Source organism: Acipenser ruthenus, chromosome 5 (assembly GCF_902713425.1).
Source record: "Acipenser ruthenus chromosome 5, fAciRut3.2 maternal haplotype, whole genome shotgun sequence".
In the NCBI taxonomy this organism is placed as follows: domain Eukaryota; kingdom Metazoa; phylum Chordata; class Actinopteri; order Acipenseriformes; family Acipenseridae; genus Acipenser; species Acipenser ruthenus.
In genome coordinates this window covers 44,119,130-44,139,960 of record NC_081193.1, presented here as the reverse complement: position 1 = coordinate 44,139,960, position 20,831 = coordinate 44,119,130, and the positions used below count along the sequence as shown (strand labels likewise).

Genomic DNA, 20,831 nt, shown 5'->3' with positions numbered 1-20,831 from the left:
GAAAACGGTTCTTCATTTTCCATGCACACAGGGATATAGCTTCTTGGCTAACCTACTTTGAATGTCATAAATACTTCATCTCTTGCTATTACAGGCTATGCCTTTTCTTCTGTATATGACAAATGCTGCATTTATACACAAGTGATGTGTATTATATTTTGTTGTGCTGTTTGCCTTAGAGTTCACATTTTGAACCAATTATTTTAGACTTAAATAATTGAGATATACTGCTGTCAGTCCAATTTCAGGAAACAACTCATAACAGATCTGTTAAATGTTTTTATTTATTTATTTATTTATTTATTTATTTATTTACTTACTTACTTATTTTCTTTTGTTTGTTTTTTAGCGATTGTTGATGCTCTGTCTGATCCAAAGAAGTTTTTATCTATCACGGAAAAGAGGGCTGACCAAATGAGGGCTATGGGTATTGAAACTGTAAGTAAAATCAGATTTAGAGCTGCTGTTATACAGGGCCTAATTCATTAAAGATCTGCGTGCAAACGTATGTGTGCCCATGTTTGGTGCTGGTGTAACACAATTTTTATGCCAAGTAGTGAGTCAGCTAAGGTCTTTAACAAGAGTAAAGTTTAAAAGATGTAAAAAAAATCCTGGTTTTAAGGACCTTGACAAGTTATTTTGCAGAGATTGTTGACATATTTAAAAAGTACAAACAAACCATTTAAAAACATACAAATCCTAGTATTAAGAAATGATTGTGATGCATTGTGGACCTGGTATAAATTCACCCAGGCCAGTTCCGTCTCATTAGCAAGGCCTTGCAAGCTCATGTATGCACAGTGGAGCAGTGGAGCATCCTATGTGCACAGCAGCAGGTTGATGTATTTGGCTGCAGGGGAATAATGGAAATATTTCAGCTTTAAGCCATTTATTAGACCCTTTTCAGTAAAGCAGGTCCTTTTTTGTTATTAGTTTAATTTTAATGGGAGTATCCTTTTAACCCGGTTTTGTCTGTAATGTTCTTATTTTTCTGTCATTGAAGATATTGTGAGATTCTTAATTGCCATTTTCATTAAAGAATGAGTAGAATTTTTTGTTTTTTGTTTTGTTTTACATTCCCATCAAGTCCACACGCTACCCTGTAGATAAAGACCTTCTGGATTGGCTGTGGTCATTACGGTGGTTTGATATACATTATTATGTACAGTCTCATGCCTCATGCCTGTTTCGATATATCTAGTATGAATTGGGTAGAGATCACAGAGTCTTTGGGGAAATTTCAGTAATAACTTTATTCCTTAAACTTTCTGTGGTTGGGGTTTAATGATAATGTGCATTTAATTCTAAATGTTTAATCATTTTTGTTATTTTTAACATAACTGTAAATGTAATGTAAAAAGAATGGAAAAAAAACAACAGTAAAAACATTAAATAGCTTTAAATAATGTCGCAGTGTTGACCTAATATAGTAAAAACATTATTTTATATATTTTTTGTAGAGTGACATTGCAGATGTGCCAAATGACAGCTCTAAGAATGACAAAAAAGGGAAGGTTAACCAAGTCAAAGCAAATGTGACACCTCAGAGCAGCTCTGAGTTGAGACAAAATTCAACGTCTGGCCAGGGAATTGGTAATGAGGCCAAGAAAGGTAAGTGATGCAGTAACATTATATAATAAAGTTTTCAGAAGTAATGATGCATTTACAACACCTTTTTATGCAGCTGGTACTTTTGAACGTTTTGTAAGTACAGACCTAAAAAGTGAAAACATGTAACATAATAGGGTGAATAATAAAATCTGTTAAGCTGACATGTTTATTAAATCAAACAATAAAAGTACTGGTCCTTGCATCACAAGCTTCTTAATTCATACCCCAGTACCACATACAAATTGGGTACTGTTCTAGACTGCATTTGCATTGTCAGCATCTAGACAGATGGAGTTACTCTTAATAGTGGAAAAATAAAAACTAATCAACTGGAACATTTACCTCTGCTTTATTTCTAGACACAGCAGCACTTGTGCCTCAGGTGAATATTGATGACTTGAAACAGATGAAGGTAAATTCAGCATTTTTCAGTTAATCAGTTTTAAAAACTGATTATTCTGCAAGTTTTACTACTGACTGACTTCTAGTCACTTTGTATATTGTAGCTATTAAGTTTGCAGTCAAAACACCCGGGACTAAAAATGTTTAAATACATTATTTTCATTAACCATTCCTTTGACATGCATGACAGCATTTTATGTTCATCCTCCTCTTCGTATTTTCTATTTCATATTGTGTTTTTCCTGTAATGGGGGGTGGGGGGTCCGAGAGATTCAGGGAGATTCAGAGAGACACGGAAGATGCTGTTGACATGCCTCCCAGGCATGCAGGATTTTTGTCACAAGTAGAAACAAATCACGTGACACTATGGTAACTCACGGAGGATGTATGCTGAAGCGTACAAAAGGCAGAATAAAACACTGTATGAAACAAAAATTACAAACAACATGTGACTGCTACTCCACTATACAGAAGTTCCCACTTACGTACCTCGCTCCTATACTTTCGGGATGTAAAATCCTAAATCTGATCCCTGTTCCTGCACAAATTAACCAAACCCTGACCCCGGATGTACACACGGTCGTCTGTGGTTTTGGCTTCTTTCCTCTTGAACTCTGATCCCGGTTAGACACAGGGTGATCAGAGGAGTTTAGCTTTTAAATATCACTAAGTAGCACAGACTGTCTGAGTCCTATGGCTTTGCAGCAGCCCAAGGTATATCAGATGGACCCTTTTTATACTGTAAGACACTCCTTTGGGACACTCCTGCCTGCTAGTTAGAGATAAGCAGCTGGCCAATCACCTACTGCTTTTCCCTGCAACCAAATACAGCAGGTAGGATGTCCCAAGTAGAGGGTCTGGTTCTCCAATAAGTATTTACCATAGGTATGAATGCATTAATATCTGACTGTGCTCCATAGCAAAACCAATTTACATAGGAACAATTTTCTTTTGTTTTTACAGACCTATATTAAGCTGACGAAGAAACAGCAAAAAGATCTAAATGTCTTAAAGAAAAAACATGCAAAGGTATGACATCTGTTGTTTGGCCCAATCTGCTTGTGTAATAATTTAATTCAGGTTGCTTTAAAATCAGCTTATTTCAGGTATAACACTGTTTTGTGATTCAGGAATGAGTTTTATGAAGCATTGTTTCAATTTGAAAAGAAATGGCTGATTAATTGACAGAGATGAAACCTTGTGCCAATAAAAACATTGTTGCTTAGCAACTGTTTAATAACTGCCAGAATTAGAATTTCTATGCAGTAGGCAAACTAAGAATTAAACAGAAAAGACAATTAGTGCTTATATATGCAGGCTCAAAGTAGGCAGGTTAGAGGGTGCACTAGCCAGTTAATTGTAATTCATAGAGTAAAGTAGTAATTATACTCATGTTGTCCTGATCAAAAGGATTATGGTCTATTATAGGCATCCACAGCTGTTTTTCTTTTATTGGGAGTCTTGTAAACCACAGAGGTCCCAGTTTTTTATATTAATCTAGGTGTATGTCACAGCTGATTACATTAAGGGTCAGCATTTATCTTTTTTTTAATCCTTTAATACCTAATAAAATAAATTCATAAATATTGTGGACCTCCATTCAATATATAGTTGTCATATGTTCTTTTGAAAGATAGCAAACGTGGTTTTTTATTTAAACCCAAAACCCGGGTTTTAAGTTACCCAACACTACCCGGGTCTCTTTTTACTACCCAGGTTTCAATTTATTAATTTGAGAATTTAAAGAAAATGTAGAAAACATGACAGTACAGTTGTAAGAACGGGTCTCTGGCCGGCGAAATAAAGACAACGTTAAAACAAGCTTTTGCATTAAGCCTTTTCTTAACTGACAGGATATCAATGTTTTACAGAAAACAGTAACACAGCGAGCGGCAAGTACACCTCAATAATAATAACTATTGCGACTCGTCTCAGGAACTAAATCGGAAGCAGCGCTTCCCTTTTTAGTGCAGCTGCCAGCTGCCCAGCTTTCTCTATGGGTCCCCATTCATTAGCAAGCGCTGCCATCTTAAATTTTATTTGGTAGGCCTCCCAAGGGGACTGGCCGTCATAGTGGCCCACTTTGACAGTGCTGCGCCCCTGGTCCGGGCATTCTGACCGGCACACACTCTTCACCCTCATGTCCACGATCGGCGCGGTGCCTCTCGAGGCTTATCTACACACATTTCCCCAAAGCATGCATCCAGTTCTGTTAACATTGTCCTGTAATCTGTACTTTTTACTACAGTGGTGGCTTGTAATTTAGACAGAGCATCTTCCTGCAAGCAGGATATCAGATTACTTGCTTTCTGTTTATTTGTCCAGCCCTCTATGCTTGCTATCATTTCAAACTGCATTATAAAGAATTGCAAGTTGGCCATACCACTGTATTGTAGGGGGAGAGGTGTGTAGGCCACTTTGTTGTTGTTTTGCCGGCCATCTTGGACTGACATCGCTTCCTCCTGTTGGCGCGCTGGCGTGGTGCACGGTGATGTCACCGCCTTCTTCACCACAATGTTTCTTTCTCCACTCCTCTTCGTTCCACATGGCGTCCTCCATTTTGCCCTCACGACCCACTTCTACTTCTCACTTCTCTTTGATGTCTGTGGACCCAGCTGCAGCCCCCTATAGCTCCTCCTGGCCTGTCTGCTCTCCGCTTCACCCTCCACAGCATGGATTCCACTTCTGAAACACCAATGTAATGACCCGTGCCCTTGAAGATGATGAAGAAGACAGAGACGTTGCCGGGTACAACTGTAAAACAATTTATTGGTAGAAATGAACACGGTCCCTGTTTGGGCCAAGACCACGCCACAAAAACAATAAAATAAATGATCTCTTTCTATCACTATCCTACACTTTCGCTTTCTCTGGCTCTCTCACTCTCTGTCTCTCACTCAGGCTCCCGGTCTAAGCCACTCCCAGGCTTTGGTCGCACACACTCTCGCAGGCCCTCTTTCTCTCTGTAATTAACCCAGCTCCATGCATTCATCCACTCGCCAATCAAACCTGTGACTCTCTCTCTCTCTCTATCTCACATTCCTGCGCAGGCGGTACTTATACCCCTTTCACTGCTCCCGCCCCCTTCACTCAGACTGACCAACCGGGTCTATCCCTGCTCCTTTCCCCATTCTAGGTGGCATGGTTGCACCCTTACAATACATGTAACATGTACACAGAACAAGACAGACCAGACAAACAAACAGAACAACATAAAATTCCAGCAGAACGGTGTCCGGGTCGCTACTATATATATATACACACACAGTGGTTTGCAGAAGTAGTCACCCCCCTGCCACATTCTGTTGAATTACAAATAATGTATGCACAGTTTTTCAAACAAACTTTTTTTTTTTATTCAAAGCTGTAGTGGTTAAACTGAACACTGTTATATGAAGAGGAGGTTAAATGTCAGCAAAACTTGCAAAGAAAATGTACAAAATGAAATTCACTGGCTGCATAAGTATGTCAGTACTTGGTAGAAGCACCTTTTGCAGCAATTACTGCTATGAGTCTTTATGGATAGGTCTCTACTAGGATGGTGACATTTTTGCCCATTCTTCACAGGAAAATCGCTGCAGTTCTGATAAGTTTGTTGGGGATTGTCAATGGACTACAATGTTCAAGTCTCGTCCTAAATTTTCGATTGGATTCAAGTCAGGATTTTGACTGGGCCACTTAAGACCATTAATTCTCTTCTTGTTCAACCACTCCAGTGTGGCTTTGGCTTTGTGCTTTCAGTCATTGTCCTGCTGAAATGTGAATTTCCTCCCCAGTTTCAGAGTCTTGGCTGACTCAAACAGGTTTTCCTCAAGGATTCGTCTGTACTTTGCACCATCCATTCTCCCCTCTATCCTGACAAGCTTCCCTGTCCCTGCTGAAGAGAAGCATCCGCATAACATGATGCTGCCACCACCATGCTTGACAGTTGGGATGGTGTTGACTGGGTGATGTGCAGTGTTGGGGTTGCGCCGGACGTAACGCTTGGAATTTAGACCGAAAAGTTAAATTTTTGTCTCGTCTGACCAAAAAACCCTTTTCCACATGTCAGTAGTATCATCTACATGCTTTTTTTTCACAAACTCCATACATGCTTTAAGATGAGGCATTTTGAGTAATGGCTTCTTTCTTGCCACCCATTGTTGATGTGTGAACACTGACTCCCATCTCAGACACAAAACTTTGCAGATCTCTTAAGGTCATTGCTGTTGGCTTCAGAGTGACATCCCAAACCAGTTTCCTGCTTGCCCGGCTGAGAAGATTGGGAGGGTGACCTGATCTGGGTAGTGTCTGGGTGATATGATGCATCCTCCATTTCTTAATAATGGACTTCACTGTGCTGAGAGGGATAATCAGCACCTTTGAAATGTTCTTGTACCCTTCTCCTGCTCTGTGCATCTCTACCACTTTATCCCTGACTTGTTTCGAAAGCTCCTTGGTCTTCATGGTTGCTTTGTTGGATCACTATGTGAGTTGCAGCTTGAAATTCTTTATATACCTGAGGGAAATTATCTACAGAGTTAAACCACTTTGAGTACACACAGGCTGAAACCATTTCACTAATTTTGTGACCTTTCAAACAAATCATTTGACCCTGAGCTGATTTAGGGCTGCAGTAGCAAAGGGGTTGAATACTTATGCAACTGAGATTAATCTGTTTTTCTCTGTAAATCTTACTTCTTTATATTCTATATGCATTTTTTAACTTTATCAATGTGGAGTAGTTTGTGTAGATTCTGCATGTAAAGTCTAAGTCTGACCAGTATAAGGTAATTACATGCAGTGAAGGAATTCTTTCAGCCAAACTTCCAGTTTTGATGGTTAATTAATATTGCTGTTTGTTCCTGTTTGGCAGTGCAAAGAGAATGTAAAAGAGTGCACCCTATGCATTAATATCGGACTGTGCTCTGGAGCAAAACCAGGCAGGGATCAATTGAAAATAGTTAATATTTGAAACGAGAGCAAGTGAGGAGCATAATAGGCGCAGAGCAAAATTTTTGAAAGTCGACCCGTCTATGTTCGGTACTTACTAGGTTAAAGACAATTCTCAATTTGCATGCCTTACTTCCAGGTAGTATTTTACACTTTGACTGCCTACGTTATTTCACCTCAGCAATGACTTTGGGATCAAGGAGTGTCATTCAAACTCAACTTTCCAGGTGAAATGACCTAGGAAGAGCAAGACTACATGAAATCAAGAAATGCAAAATAAGTTTTCTTAAACCTGATTTGTCGACCGTCACCCTGCAGCACTCTGCCCTTGCTAGATGCAAGAAATACCACAGAGAACAAATGTGGGATTTCTTACTCCCACTAGGGGCAGTGTGTTTCAGGGAGGCATGTTAATGGTTGCAGTCTGCTATACCAGCTGAACTTAAAGAGAAGACATGTTTACAGTTTTAGTAAAGAAAGTCATATTTCATTCAGATAAGTACTATTATGCAGTGGAATCTATTATATTATTTTATATGCAGCCTAACACTGTGGGTTATGTATGTGTGGTGATATAACAAGACTGGACTGTTTACTGTACCGTGATTTTTACTGTACTGTGATTCTTGAAATGTATTTTTGTTTACGACTGTAAGTCGCCCTGGATAAGGGAATCTGCTAAGAAATTAATAATAATTTTTTAATTTTTTAAATTTTAAAGTGCACTGAGTGAAAACTGACCACAAAGACCACAAAGATGGCATGCAATTGGAATAATAATTGTAACATATCATTTTCTTTCCCTATAAAATATGACACAATTTCACAGGAGCAAATGTAGCTTTATTAATTAGACCAAATATATATTTATTAAGCTGTTATTCAGTGCTGACATTAGTGCGTCATTACTTTCACTCTTTGTAGTTGCTCTTATGCTAAAGCCAGCACATGTATTTCCTGTAGAAACTGACGTCTGTCTGGTGCAGAAGGGAGTTTTTTTTTTTTTTTTTATCCCCTTGAGAGCACAGATCTCTTACTGCATTAACTTTAATTTTAAAATGTCACTTTGTGTTTCTGTGTGGAATAAGGTGGCAGCAGGAACTAGACTTGAATGTTAGTGTGGTAATTTACTTCTTGAAACCAGCCATATGCTACTCCTTCAGGGGAAGTGCATTGCTTTTTATTGTTTAGGCAAGTTCATTTGCATCTCATTATCTTCCCTAGCTTAATGTGTAATCTTATGAAACCATTCACCTGTTAACAATTGTTGACAGCTTAAAGAATTGCTACATGTAATATGAGGTTTTTAAGGTAGTTTGCTACAGTTGTTGCATAGACCTACGTACATACTATCGCATGCATTTCTAAAGTTAGCTTGCATACCCCCATTATTTAAAATGTATATTTATTTTCTACTGTATTTTGTAGAAAACTTGGATTTTTTATATGTATTTAACAGGGGATGAAGAAAAAATAAAGACATTTCCATATATATCATACACTGTAGAGAATCACCTTCATTGTTATACAAATACTCAATAGTTTACTTCACATAGTATATCAAGTCAGGATTTTCCTTGCTTAACGTATTCTGCACACATTCAACAGTAATTGGGTTTTAAGTTGTTGCTTGAGGAAAACATATCCAGATGTGCTGTGCATTGTAACAGTTACTATTCAAAATGCTATGCATGGTTTACTTGGTCAGGCAGTGAGAAAAATACAAGTTGGATAAAACACAAGATTCAAAAATTACAAGAAAAGTGGAAACTGCTGGGATACGTGTAATAGTTCAATGTTGTAACATAACATAATCAATGCAATTATCATTTAAAGTTGCCATTGTGTTTTAAAACTTGCAAGCACAGAACTAAAGCAAAATACATAATTCATAACAAAATGACAAACCCCCTAGTGCTATATTGATTTTAGAAAGATCTTGAGAAATGTCAGGTGTAGTATAGTGTATTTGATGGTCTGTTATTTAAACATAAAGAAAAATAGAGGGAAAAAAAAACAGCAATAATTCAGTAATTGGTTCCTTGAAAATATATTTAATACAGTAGTTTCAGTACTTCATAGTGGAATCCAGTGAATTATCTGCATCTTTGGTTCACTTATCTCCCTTATTTTGGCCGAGTAGCTGCAGAAAGCAATAAGCTACAGAGACAGGATATTATCAGTAAACCAATACCAAAAACAATCTCCATTATTCGCCAGGGAACATCTGCTTGGACACAAGCAACAGCTCTCTAACAGAACAACACAGTGGAAAGTGAGTGGCTGTATATAGGTTTCCTAGAAGTCATGCAGGTTGCTATTGTGTAAATAAAAAAGCAGCTTGGGGAATGTTGAACACTTGATAAATATTAAACAATAACATTAAATTGTGCCTAGGTTCAAATAACAGTTTGTGTACCTTTTTATTTCAGGATCACAGCGCCATGCAGAAGTCTCATTGTACACATGTTGACAAAATAGTGGCACAGCACGATAAAGAAAAGCTGTCTTACGAAAAGCTTCTGGATAAAGCTATCAAGAAAAAAGGGTAATGTTTTTTTTTATATTAATATATCAAATGTATTTATTTCTATTAGGTGATTAATATGCAGTATTTGCTGAAACTACTGAAACAGTATCTAAGCTGTTAGTTTATTTTCATTTTAGAGAAAACAACTGTCTTGAAATGAAGAAAGAAACTGAAATTAAACTCCAAGCATTATCATCAGACCACAAAATAAAGGTAACCATATTTGTGATGTAGGTGTTTTTTCATTTTTATTACCTATTTTTATCTTCATATTTATATATTTGCACATTCTTCTCCACTTGGATGAAAAGGAAAACATTAACTCCAGAAAGCTCTAAATGTAGGGGCACAAAAATAAATTGCTTTGTAGACTCTTACAACTTTTCTATATTGTTGAATATCTACAAATCCATCCTCCATTATTTTTCAATTCCTCTTTACCAAAACACAGAATATTTTAAAAATAAAGATTTGCAAAAATAAGTAGACTATTACCAATATTTCTATACTGCTGAACATCTACAAATCTTGTCCTCATTTTTTTACATGGCACTTACATAGTTTTAAAACAGCTTTATACAGTTTAACATCAACAAAATAAATACAATGGAAAACAGTGAGTTTTAATTATTTTCTGTTTTTCTTTCAGAAATCCAGAGTGTGCATAGACTGTCTCCCTATACTAGGTTTGCCTCTGTACACAGACGGTATCCTGCACTATCTGGTTTTTCCAGCCAGCTTTTCGCACCACAGAGACACTGTTAGTGTTAAGGGCTTTTTAGCTACACTGTGCTGTTGATTTGGCAGGAGCCATTTTGACCGGAATTTATTCAGAGTGTCTTTTGCCGTTGCTGTGTCTGCTTTAGCGGCACTGCCAACGAAGTCTACTAAATCCTTCTAGTTAGCAGGCGATTTGCAGCCCCTGTCTGTTTAACATTGCATGCTTGCAGTTGCCAGTGGCTCTTTCAGATCTTCACTTGCACAACACTTCTTGTGGTACCAGTGCCGGTACCAGTGACCTGGTTCACTAGCCAGCATCTTGCTCGGTACCAAGGTTGGTACCAGTGACCCTGTTTGGTATGATGCCAGTACCAGTAACTAATTTTCGGTACCTGGGTCAGTACCAGGACACTCCTACAGTACCAGTGACTCTGCTCGGTACCGTAGCTGGTACCAGTCTGTATAAGAGCCGGTACCAGTGACCTGGTCAGTACCACAGTAGGTACCAGTCACCTGGTTGATACCAGAACCGGTATCAATGGCTCGGTTTGGCACCAAGACCGTTACCAGTACTCCATTCTTGTGCACTCTGTGTGCACAACCATTCTCAGCATTCCAGTCAGTGCTGCTGTCTGCTTTTTGTGTGCATGTATTGCACGGCTGAACTGTTTATTCCACCCTTGTGCTGCTTGCAAGAGGAACATTCCCGGCAGAAGATAAGCACAACAGGTGCATCTACTGTCTGGGAAGGAAATATGCAAAGGAAGCAATTAAAGACCACAGCTGATGGAAAGCAGGCTGGCCCGCTGTTCAGGGAACCACCAGGAGCTAGGAAGCTACCCTCTATTATTATTATTATTATTATTATTATTTATTTCTTAGCAGACGCCCTTATCCAGGGCGACTTACAATTGTTACAAGATATCACATTATTTTTACATACAATTACCCATTTATACAGTTGGGTTTTTACTGGAGCAATCTAGGTAAAGTACCTTGCTCAAGGGTACAGCAGCAGTGTCCCCCACAAGGGATTGAACCCACGACCCTCTGGTCAGAAGTCCAGAGCCCTAACCACTACTCCACACTGCTGCCCTCTAGGGTAGGAGCAGGACCTGTAGCCCGCGCTCCTCTAGATTCTCCTCTTCATCCTCAGGATCAGAGAGTTCTCCCTCTCCCCCACCCAGGAAGAGGCAGAAGCCGCCGTAGCAGACATTCTGATAGTACTGATCGGGTTGTGGGGCAAATGGAGAAGCTTTAGATGCTATGAACCAGCAGCAGTCCCTTTTGACAGAGTTACTTTGAGGCCCCCCTGTCATCCCAGTCCCCACGGATCAGGTGCCATTGGCTGACCAAGAGCCAGCTCAAGAGGACAGCCAGTCCCATGCTGCATCTGAGGACCTGGATGCCCAAGAATACATTTTCCCTTCTGACAAGGAATCTGATGTTTTGGCTCCCACGGTAAGCCCTTACCTGTCAGAGGAGCTCACCACCCTGCTGAGACGAGCTACCAAAGTGTTGCAGGTGCCTTGGCCCATGGAAGATCAGCCCAAACGCTCTATCTTCGATAGGGTTCCTGCTGCTGTACGCCAGCGCTCCCACCAAACCCCCTCCTCCCCATTTCTCCCAGTTTTTTTTTTGCACAAGGTGCAATTGTCCTGGATGCTGAAGAAGGCCTGTGTGGCCTCAGGATTTTGCACGTGCCTTGGTCGCTACAGTAGCATACTGGTGGCTTACCAGTCCATGCTGTTACAGACTATGTCCACTGACCACAGGCCCTCGTCCCACCGTGTGGATGAGCTGAGCTTAGTCAATAACCACCTGCTCCAGTTGTCTAAGTACAGTGGACAGGCGTTGGGCAGGAGCATGGCCACAAGAAGGCGGCAAGAAGGAAGCTCTGACTTGCTCAGCCTGAGTGCCTGACAAGGACAATGAGTCATTGCTAGAGGCACCTGTGACACTGTGGTATACGTTTGGACCGGCAGTGAATGAGATGCTAAAACGCTGTCATCAAGCACAGGAGACTTCCAAGGACTTGCCAGGCTCCTTCCCAAGCAGAAGCCCCTAGCCCATAAGCCTGCAAAGCAGTGGCGAAACAGGCATCCTCAGCCCCAGTAGCTGGCACAAGTTCATGCAGCCCCTGCTAGGGCTAATGCGCCAAACCGTTTTCAGGCCGCACAACGCTGAACATAGGACCGCAAAGGGTTAAGGTCTACCTGGCAGCTATATCAGCTTGCCATATTAAAATTGACTCGGTGTGGCAATGTGCCCCGCCCCTGTGTGCAATTGTGTGTTATGTGTTGTATGTTGCGTGTGTGTGTTAATGTTGGTGTATAGATTGGTACACGGGATATAAACAGGTCTGTGTTTCACGTGTATTTAAAAAGTGTAGATTTATATTTAGGCACGAGGAGGGCACAAATCACTTCACGTGCTGGTTAAATGTAATATGTGAGCACGGGGTTGCACGTAATGAATTCACGTGCTGGGATTCAAGTGAATAATTAATTAGTAATTGAATCCCAGCACAACAGTATATATAGAGACACGTAGCACTCAGTCTGGGTTGGGTGTTCGAGAGTGGAGAACGGGTGAGAGAGAGAAGGAGAAACGTAAAGTAAAATAAGATCGTAAATATAAGTGTTTGTACTCACCGTGTTTGTTTGTCTCCGTGCACCGTTTGTCTGTGTAGTCCATTTTGTTTGTCCATTTATTTTGGCGTGAAGTGCCGTGCCCTGTGTTTTTGTCTGTTCAAACCTTTTATTTTTCTGTTCTGTTATTAAATGCTGAGCGAAAGCATTCGCTCAGCTCCACCAAACTCTACCTCTCGTTTTGTTTATTTATTTCCTGCATCTGGTCTGACGCCACCCACTCTGGCCGTCTTTGTGACACTCGGTCTCCCCAGGAGCTCACTTCCTGGTGAGACAATTTTTGAAGGATGTTAGGACCTTGTTACTCATTGGTGCCTCAATGTAGTGCACTTACTACTTACTTACTAGACTGCCATTCCAGCCCCTACATTCAGCAGAGCTGAAATTCTTGTGTTTTAAGACCTATTTCGTGCTTGCTATTACCTCCGCCAAACAGATAGGTGAATTGCAAGTATTTTCAAATGCGAAAGCCTGTTTGTTTTTTACGGAGGCCAGAACTAAGGTTGCTCTCTGCACTAATCCTGCTTTTCCCCCTAAAAGCATTTCTGCTTTCCATATTAACCAGTCAGTGGAATTAGAGGCCTTCCATCCACCTCCTTTTCAGTCTGACAGGGTGAGAAATCTCCATATGCTCTGTCCAGTTAGAGCACTGGCGTATTACGTTGCACACACCCAGGGTTGGCGGCAACCCGAGCAATTGTTTGTTTGCTTCTGGTCTATTCCACGGACAAGCCCTGTCCAAACAGTGGATGTCAAGGTGGATTGTAGACACAGTCAGGATTGCTATGATCTAGCCAGCCTGCCCCCACCAGAGAAGGTCATTGGTCACTCCACAAGAGGCCTTGCAGTCTCTTGGGTGTTATTTCAGGGCACATCTGTATCAGACAGTTGCAACGCTGCAGTATGGGCCACGCTTCATACTTTGACCAGAACCCTGGTTTTGGGACTGGAGTGTTATGGGCAGCCACTCATTCTGCCCTTTAAGACATTGTTCATTGTGTTCCACTTTAAGTCCTGGGGTAGTTAGCCACACACCTTAATTGGACTTCTGGTGTTTAGCTGCAAAGGTTACTAAGTGTAACATTGCAGCAAATACACTGCACAAGGGCCCTCTCTCACTATACTGTGGACCCCATGCCTGACGCAGAGGGGGCTTTTATTTTTTCATGAAAATCCCACCATTGTGACACAAAATTATGTCACCAGTACCCTGCAATTATAACCCTGTAATTCACTGCAGCCCATCTATTTATTGATGACAGGTGAAAGAGATTGTGGCCCAACATACCAAGGAGTGGTCAGAGATGATCAACTCACACAGTGTGGAGGAGCAGGAGATTCAAGATCAGCATTTGGACCAGCAGTGTGAACATCTGAGAAAACTCTTATTTTCTGTTCAAGAGCAGCAAACCCTGCAACTTAAGCTTATTCATGACAGGTGAGTACAATCATCCATTGTCACGCTCATTCTGATGGTACTGGACATCTCTCTAATTTTAATACTGTATGTGTTCATTAGTGCTGTTTAATTTTGTAATCAGGTTTAATTGCTGCAATGCTGGTTCTTTTTTAAAATTGTATCAGAGTGAGGACAAATAATATTAAGAAGAATGTACATTGTTTGTATCTATCTATCTATCTATATATATATATATATATATATATATATATATATATAGATAGATAGATAGATAGATAGATAGATAGAGGGGATACTGAATGAAAATGAGTCGCATACACAAAATATGCAACTTGAAACTGAAATAATCCCTTAGCCATGGTGCGCCATATGTTTTTTTGTTTTTTGTTTTTTTTTAATTACTTTTCTAGTTTGGCTATGGCATCACTATCTTCAATACTTTTAGGACATTGTACCCAAAATAAACAAGAAAGTAAACAGTCCAGTTTCAATTGATATATTTTCAACACAGTGAGGTACAATCAACTTTTAACAGAGCACCAGTAACTTACATTGATTGCATATCATCAATGACTTTATTCACTTGCTCTCTCTCGCACATTGACACAGGAAGCAGGAAAACGCTTGCATCACCATTGTCAAAAAGTGAGCTATTCAAGTCAACTGGAAACTCAATATAAAACTTATTTTGTATGTACTGTATTTTTTTTTACATTGCTGTAGTACATACTGTTTTACTATTTATGTGGTTGCTAGGGGTTACCAAAGGGATTCATGCAGACAGTAACCCAAGTAGTTTAGCTGGAAATTGTATTCCACCTATTTTAAGAGCTATTAGTGGTATAAAGTAAAGTAAAATCTATGGAAGTGTACAGCTCCAGACTTAAAAATATTGCATTGGCACCATCATCTGATCATTTTACACTGATTTTATTGTCACACCCTTTTGTAAGTATCGCACTGTAACCCAGCTATGTTATTTTTGTTGCCTTTGCATGAAATGTGTTGGTTTTGTGCCCTTCATAACAACAAGTTACAAACCAAAGAGAAACAAAACATTAAAAAAAAACATATTCTAGAATCATTTCCTAAAACCACTTCAGTTTCTGTATTTATAATGGTAGTATTTTTGTGTTTAAATCATAAACTGTAGGCTTGTTAAAGCTGTATCCTAGAATGGATGATGCTTTCTAGGTCACAGTGCCAAAATGATGCCGTTTATGATTTATAATGATAATGATAACATATAGTTATAAATTGACACAGGGACTGAGGAGGATTAAAAAAACTTGACTAAATATTAAATTTGTATTTTTAACACACACAAAAAAAACTGTTTATTTTTTTTCACATATAATATGCCTGTCTAATTGAGTATTCAGCATACTGGGTAAAATGTGGTTCTCTTACAGTGCTGCTAGGAGACCAAAATTATGTATAGTCAGGGATATTTTAAGGCACACTTAACATAACAAAGCAGCAAAAGAATATGCTGCATCTCAGCAACATGTTTTTTAGTACAGAAACTGATTACTCTTAAAGACTGTGTCATGCTAAGTTAAAATATATTAATTGAATAATCCCTAAGCATGTAATACATATAGAAAATACCTTGCTATTTCTTTACCAATTACTGAACAGGCAGCCTGAATAAACAAAAAGCGAAATGCATATTTTGCAATGCCACAAAATATGTTTAAAAAAAATGTTTTGTTCCTCTTTGGTTCATAATATGTTATTATGAAGGGCAATCAATAAACACCATGCACTTCATGCAAAGGTGACAAAATGATCGGCTGAGTTAGAGTGCACTAATCTCCAAGTACTATACTCAAAATGGTGTGGTAAGAAAATCAGTGTATAAAATGAAAAGGTACCTGGACAGAAATACTTAGATTTGCAACGGTCAAGATTTTCCCAAACTTAAACCAGCATTTTTGTAAAAGTCCAACCCGAACAATACTGACAAAACATAAAACCGAACCAAAGCTGAAATGTTTGTACAATGAAAAGGCATTGGCAGTCTCAGCACTAAGGGAGCTCAATGTGCACTTTTCTGCATGTGGACTGTTCATATTAACATCTGTTAATAATTTTGACATAGTGACATAAATCAAAAGTTATGACAAGACTTACCTGATTGATTCTGTCAGCCCTCAGTCAGGACAACCATGGCTTCTGGGTGTTCAGATGTCAAGGGTTGTTTTCTTTTTAGGTTTTTTGATGAAAGGCGCTGGTGGTGCTAGTACTAGCAGGCATACACAACCTAAGAAGTGAAAAGCTGAGGCTGGAAGCTGAAAAAAAAAAAAAAGGTTTTGAATCTGTTGCGGCTGTAAAATTACTCTGTGTAAACCTAATTTTTAGTTAATAGAAAATTAAATAATGATGCTGAACTGACTAAAACAGCCAAATGCAAAAGTATTGAAAACATTTAATAAAGTCTTAATGTTAGTTGAGGCCCCAATCCATTGTGGCTGCAAAACAAGCAAAATGGATGCTTGATAGTAGTTTCAATAAGACCGTGATTACTACTAATCACCTAGATTCAAAGGGACATTGCATCCTGCCGCTTAGAGTCTTGGTGCAAATATGTGAAAGATGCTTTAAATTAGATTCTTGTATGAGCAGGTGTAACAGGGTGATGTTACAAATGTGGGTCCTCATTGAATAACACTGAATCAGACACAGAGCATTGGGTGTTCACATGCTGCACAGGCGCGCAGATTTAATTAACACAGGCCTTGATGCTAGGGTACCAACAACGGTAATCCTAGTGCCAGATTTAATAAAGAAAACAAAACAAAGCTAAAAAATAAAAGGTTGCCCATAAATGGCGAGCGCTAGGCCCACTAAAAGGAACGTCCCACTCCAGGAACCTACTACACTACAAAAACCCTCTCTATACACTGTTGCTTCCGAAGTCCCGGCATCCTCCTGGCAACTCTGGCCTCTTTCGAAGGGCCTCGGCTGGGCAATGCCTTCACGAGCACTGTCTTGCAGTTGAAGGGTTCAGTAGTAGTTAATCCTATGGAGTGGACGCTCTCCTCCTTGATGTCAACAAGCGCAAGATTTTACTCAGTGCCTGTCAGTGTAGCAATGGCCGTGCAGTAACCTCAAGCTGTGGCGCAGACGCTTTTTGAGTTTCACACAGCTTCCCCGGGCACGCCCCCCCAGCCAATACGGACCTATCAATTAAGCACAGGGCGAGCCTAACTGCTCAATTGGCTAGCCAGCAACGCATCTCCTGTTCGTGTCTCAGCTGCACAAATTTGCGCAGGAACCAGTAAAGTAGCTTAATTTACTGTGTGCATGTATTAGAATTAGTTTAATCTGTCTGATTAACAATGAGCTGCTGTTCTCCTCAGACATGATTTGGCAACAATGGGGGTACCAGAAAATAATAAATACAAGTTGAATGTCTATTAATACATTATTTTATTCTTTCTACATTGTCTCTGATTGTATAATACATTAGTACAAGTGATGCAATAACACTGTATTCAGCTTATTTGTCACAGTTAAAAAACAGCAGGTGTGTAATAATTGTATGACCCGTTCTCTTGGTTGCACAAATTCAGTGCCTGTTTTCGTTTTTAACTGAAAAAAGATTGGACGTCAAAAACAGCTTAAAGAGTTCAATTTAAAAAAATAAATAAAAAAATTGTCATAACCAACTTGCATCCCTACTTGGAAATGTAGGAGCACCAAACCAAGTGACATGCTGTTATATAACTGAAGTGAAATGTTGTTGTTGAGACCTGTCTTTGTTTATTGGTTTATAGAAGTCATTAGCAGGAAAAGAGCATCAGTATACTGTATGCATTTCTCTTGCTTAGCAGCTATTTTACTTACAGTAATCTTTAACAAATAATGTTGTGTCCTACTGTTAAATGGACCTAAGATGAATGTGAAAACTAACATAAATCCTAATAATATATTATTATTTATTTTTTTAAACAAATGAACACTGGTACATCATCACAAAGAATCAATACTGAAACTGCTGTACTACAAACTTTAATTCTCTGCACATCTGATATGATCCTGTGCACGTTTGTAGTGTCCACATTCACTTTGAGCACCAAAGTATTGCTGTACACGTGAATGTTTTGAGCGAATCAAAGCTTGTTATAAAAAAATGGTTTTGTTTAGTTCTAAATGACATTAATTCTGCTTCATTGTTTTAAAGGCAGAGCAAAGAAATGCGTGCTAACCAGGCTAAGACCTCCATGGAAAACAGCAAAGCCATCAGTCAAGATAAATCAATCAAAAATAAAGCTGAAAGGGAGAGGTACGTTGAAACAGACCGTCTGTACTAAATAACTTGAGACACAAACATTGATCTTCTGTGCTTTACAAACAGGAGTCTGGACTTTGATGTGCATAGATTATGTTTTGAAGCATGCACTGTGTACCACTGACTGTATACTGTACTGGATGTTTTGGGTAAGGGTTTTAAACAAACTGCTTAAGTATAGTTTTTAATCAAACCGTTTATAGTATGAGAACAACTGCAACCAACATCCATTATTGCATTTTCATAAATAAATTACCACTATTCCTCCCAGTTCTTGATTTTTACTGTACTGGTATGTATCACAGCTATACACTTAACTGCCTTTTAAAAATAAGTGTGCAGTTGCTTTCCATTAGAAAGATTATTATTATTATCATTATTATTTTTTTCTTTTTTTGTACAGTGTAAAGCGCATGGTTTAAACTTATCTTACCGTTTTTCGATCCAAAACAAATTTAATTGTGTACAGAGTTTCCAACTGTGTTGTGTTTTGTTTTGTTTTAAATCTATAATTCTCTAATGGTTCAAAGCTGTTTCATGCCATTGTTTTCACAATGACCTAATATTGGATTGCTGACACATTGGCTAGTTTATTTACCATGGCCCAAATTTGTATGTTGTTTAAAGAGGCTATGATACATTGAAGATGTCTCTAATAACCAGCAAAATATTTTTTTTCAGAGCAGAATAACATAATTTAAATGGTATACAACTAGCAATAAAGTTTTAATCATTTAAGTTGTTTCTTGCTAGTATATACTGCTACAATTGTTTTTTCACACTTCAAAATAGAGACTAAAGAGTTTTGAGAAAACTGTCACATATGCATTAATGCCTATGGTATCGCCACAAATATTAATCACCAGTAACTACATGCTGAAACATAATACAAAACGAAAACAAACTTAGTTAGACAAACATTTTGAGAAGTGTCTCCGCATCTGTGTTCTTCATTGAAATATTAAGTCCATTATTAGTAGTCGTACTAGTTTATTACCAATTATTCCAACTACAATTCTAAAAAAAATAAACTACCTTACATGTCTTGAGTTGTAGATCTTTTTATTGAGTTTTAACTTTCTAAAAATAATAATGTTATTGCAGATTTTTGGAGTTCAATTTACAGTTTGATTGTTTTTATTCCTTTTCCAAGGAGAGTGAGGGAATTGAACAGCAGCAATACTAAAAAGTTTCTAGAAGAAAGAAAAAGGGTATGTGTGTCTTTCACTATTTCTTGGATTACTTTGTCATTTGGATAAAAGAGCATCTTCTTTATGATTTAGGTGAACATTAAATTGAATCTTTTGCCATAAGACCCATTTTGTTAGCCCATTGCATTTTAAAATGTTTAATTGTAATACATATGACTTAGGAATTACCATTATGGACCTGTAAAAAGTACTGGAGCATATCGATTTACACTTATAGATGTCCTCTTAACCCTAAAAGTGTCAATACAAATACCACCCCAATGGGTGAGATGCATAACTCATGGAGCATCTGGGGATTAAACCGCTGGTATAGTAATATGTTTCCAACAGAAAGTGGTTTGACATTGAAAGCTTATGTAACAAATACAGCAGAATGCTTAACAGGTAATATTGGCATTATACAATGTTATGATTCACTTCATGTGCTTTAACGGCATTGTTTATTGATTTTTGGCAGCTTGCAATGAAGCAGTCTAAGGAAATGGATCAACTGGTTAAAGCTCAACATGTGCAGATAGAAAACCTGGAAAAACAGAATGAGCAGGTATTATTAATGAGTCCATTTGAAACTTTCTCCCTCCCAAGGAAACTACTGCCACAATGATGTCTTATTTATAGTGCTATGTATGCTTTCGTCAAATTGATTAACTAAAATAATTTATTTTTGACTAATAAACACAAGGTCTTTTACATGTTGTCGTCATGCCAAATAAGAATGACGTGTTTGCCTTTTTTCTGTCCCATGAGATTCTGGCTTACTCTAAAGCAGCACAATGCGTTTTTGTCCCAGATGGCTTTTCTTAGCGATCACTGTGTGTGCCATTTTTTTTAAACTGTTATGTTATTTTTTTGTGTAGCAAACCTTGAAATGGCACCTGACAGAAAAGTTACGCTAATAAAAAATATTTTCATTGCAGCACTAAATTAAATTCATAACATAAGACAGAGAAACGTAAAACTGCTTAACTTGACACAGCGTTTATTTGCCTGGCTGTCCTTTGATCAGGTTCAGCTATTCCTTTGCTTCTATGCTGATGATTATCTATGACTACATTTT

The 20,831-nt window shown here is 38.6% G+C and overlaps 1 protein-coding gene across 4 annotated transcripts in view; it reads left to right on the top strand.

Annotated features, from left to right (window-relative positions):
• Nucleotides 1-20,831, top strand: part of LOC117402388 (1-phosphatidylinositol 4,5-bisphosphate phosphodiesterase beta-4) — a 163,326-nt gene that overhangs the window by 134,204 nt on the left and 8,291 nt on the right. For all 4 annotated transcript variants that reach the window (XM_059024262.1, XM_059024260.1, XM_059024261.1 and 1 more), the window contains 10 exons: nucleotides 350-438; nucleotides 1,461-1,611; nucleotides 1,971-2,023; nucleotides 2,977-3,042; nucleotides 9,378-9,493; nucleotides 9,613-9,688; nucleotides 14,109-14,284; nucleotides 18,456-18,557; nucleotides 19,717-19,774; nucleotides 20,232-20,318. In XM_059024262.1, coding sequence (XP_058880245.1) covers nucleotides 350-438; nucleotides 1,461-1,611; nucleotides 1,971-2,023; nucleotides 2,977-3,042; nucleotides 9,378-9,493; nucleotides 9,613-9,688; nucleotides 14,109-14,284; nucleotides 18,456-18,557; nucleotides 19,717-19,774; nucleotides 20,232-20,318 — 974 coding nt within the window. The remainder of the gene's footprint in view (nucleotides 1-349; nucleotides 439-1,460; nucleotides 1,612-1,970; nucleotides 2,024-2,976; nucleotides 3,043-9,377; nucleotides 9,494-9,612; nucleotides 9,689-14,108; nucleotides 14,285-18,455; nucleotides 18,558-19,716; nucleotides 19,775-20,231; nucleotides 20,319-20,831) is intronic.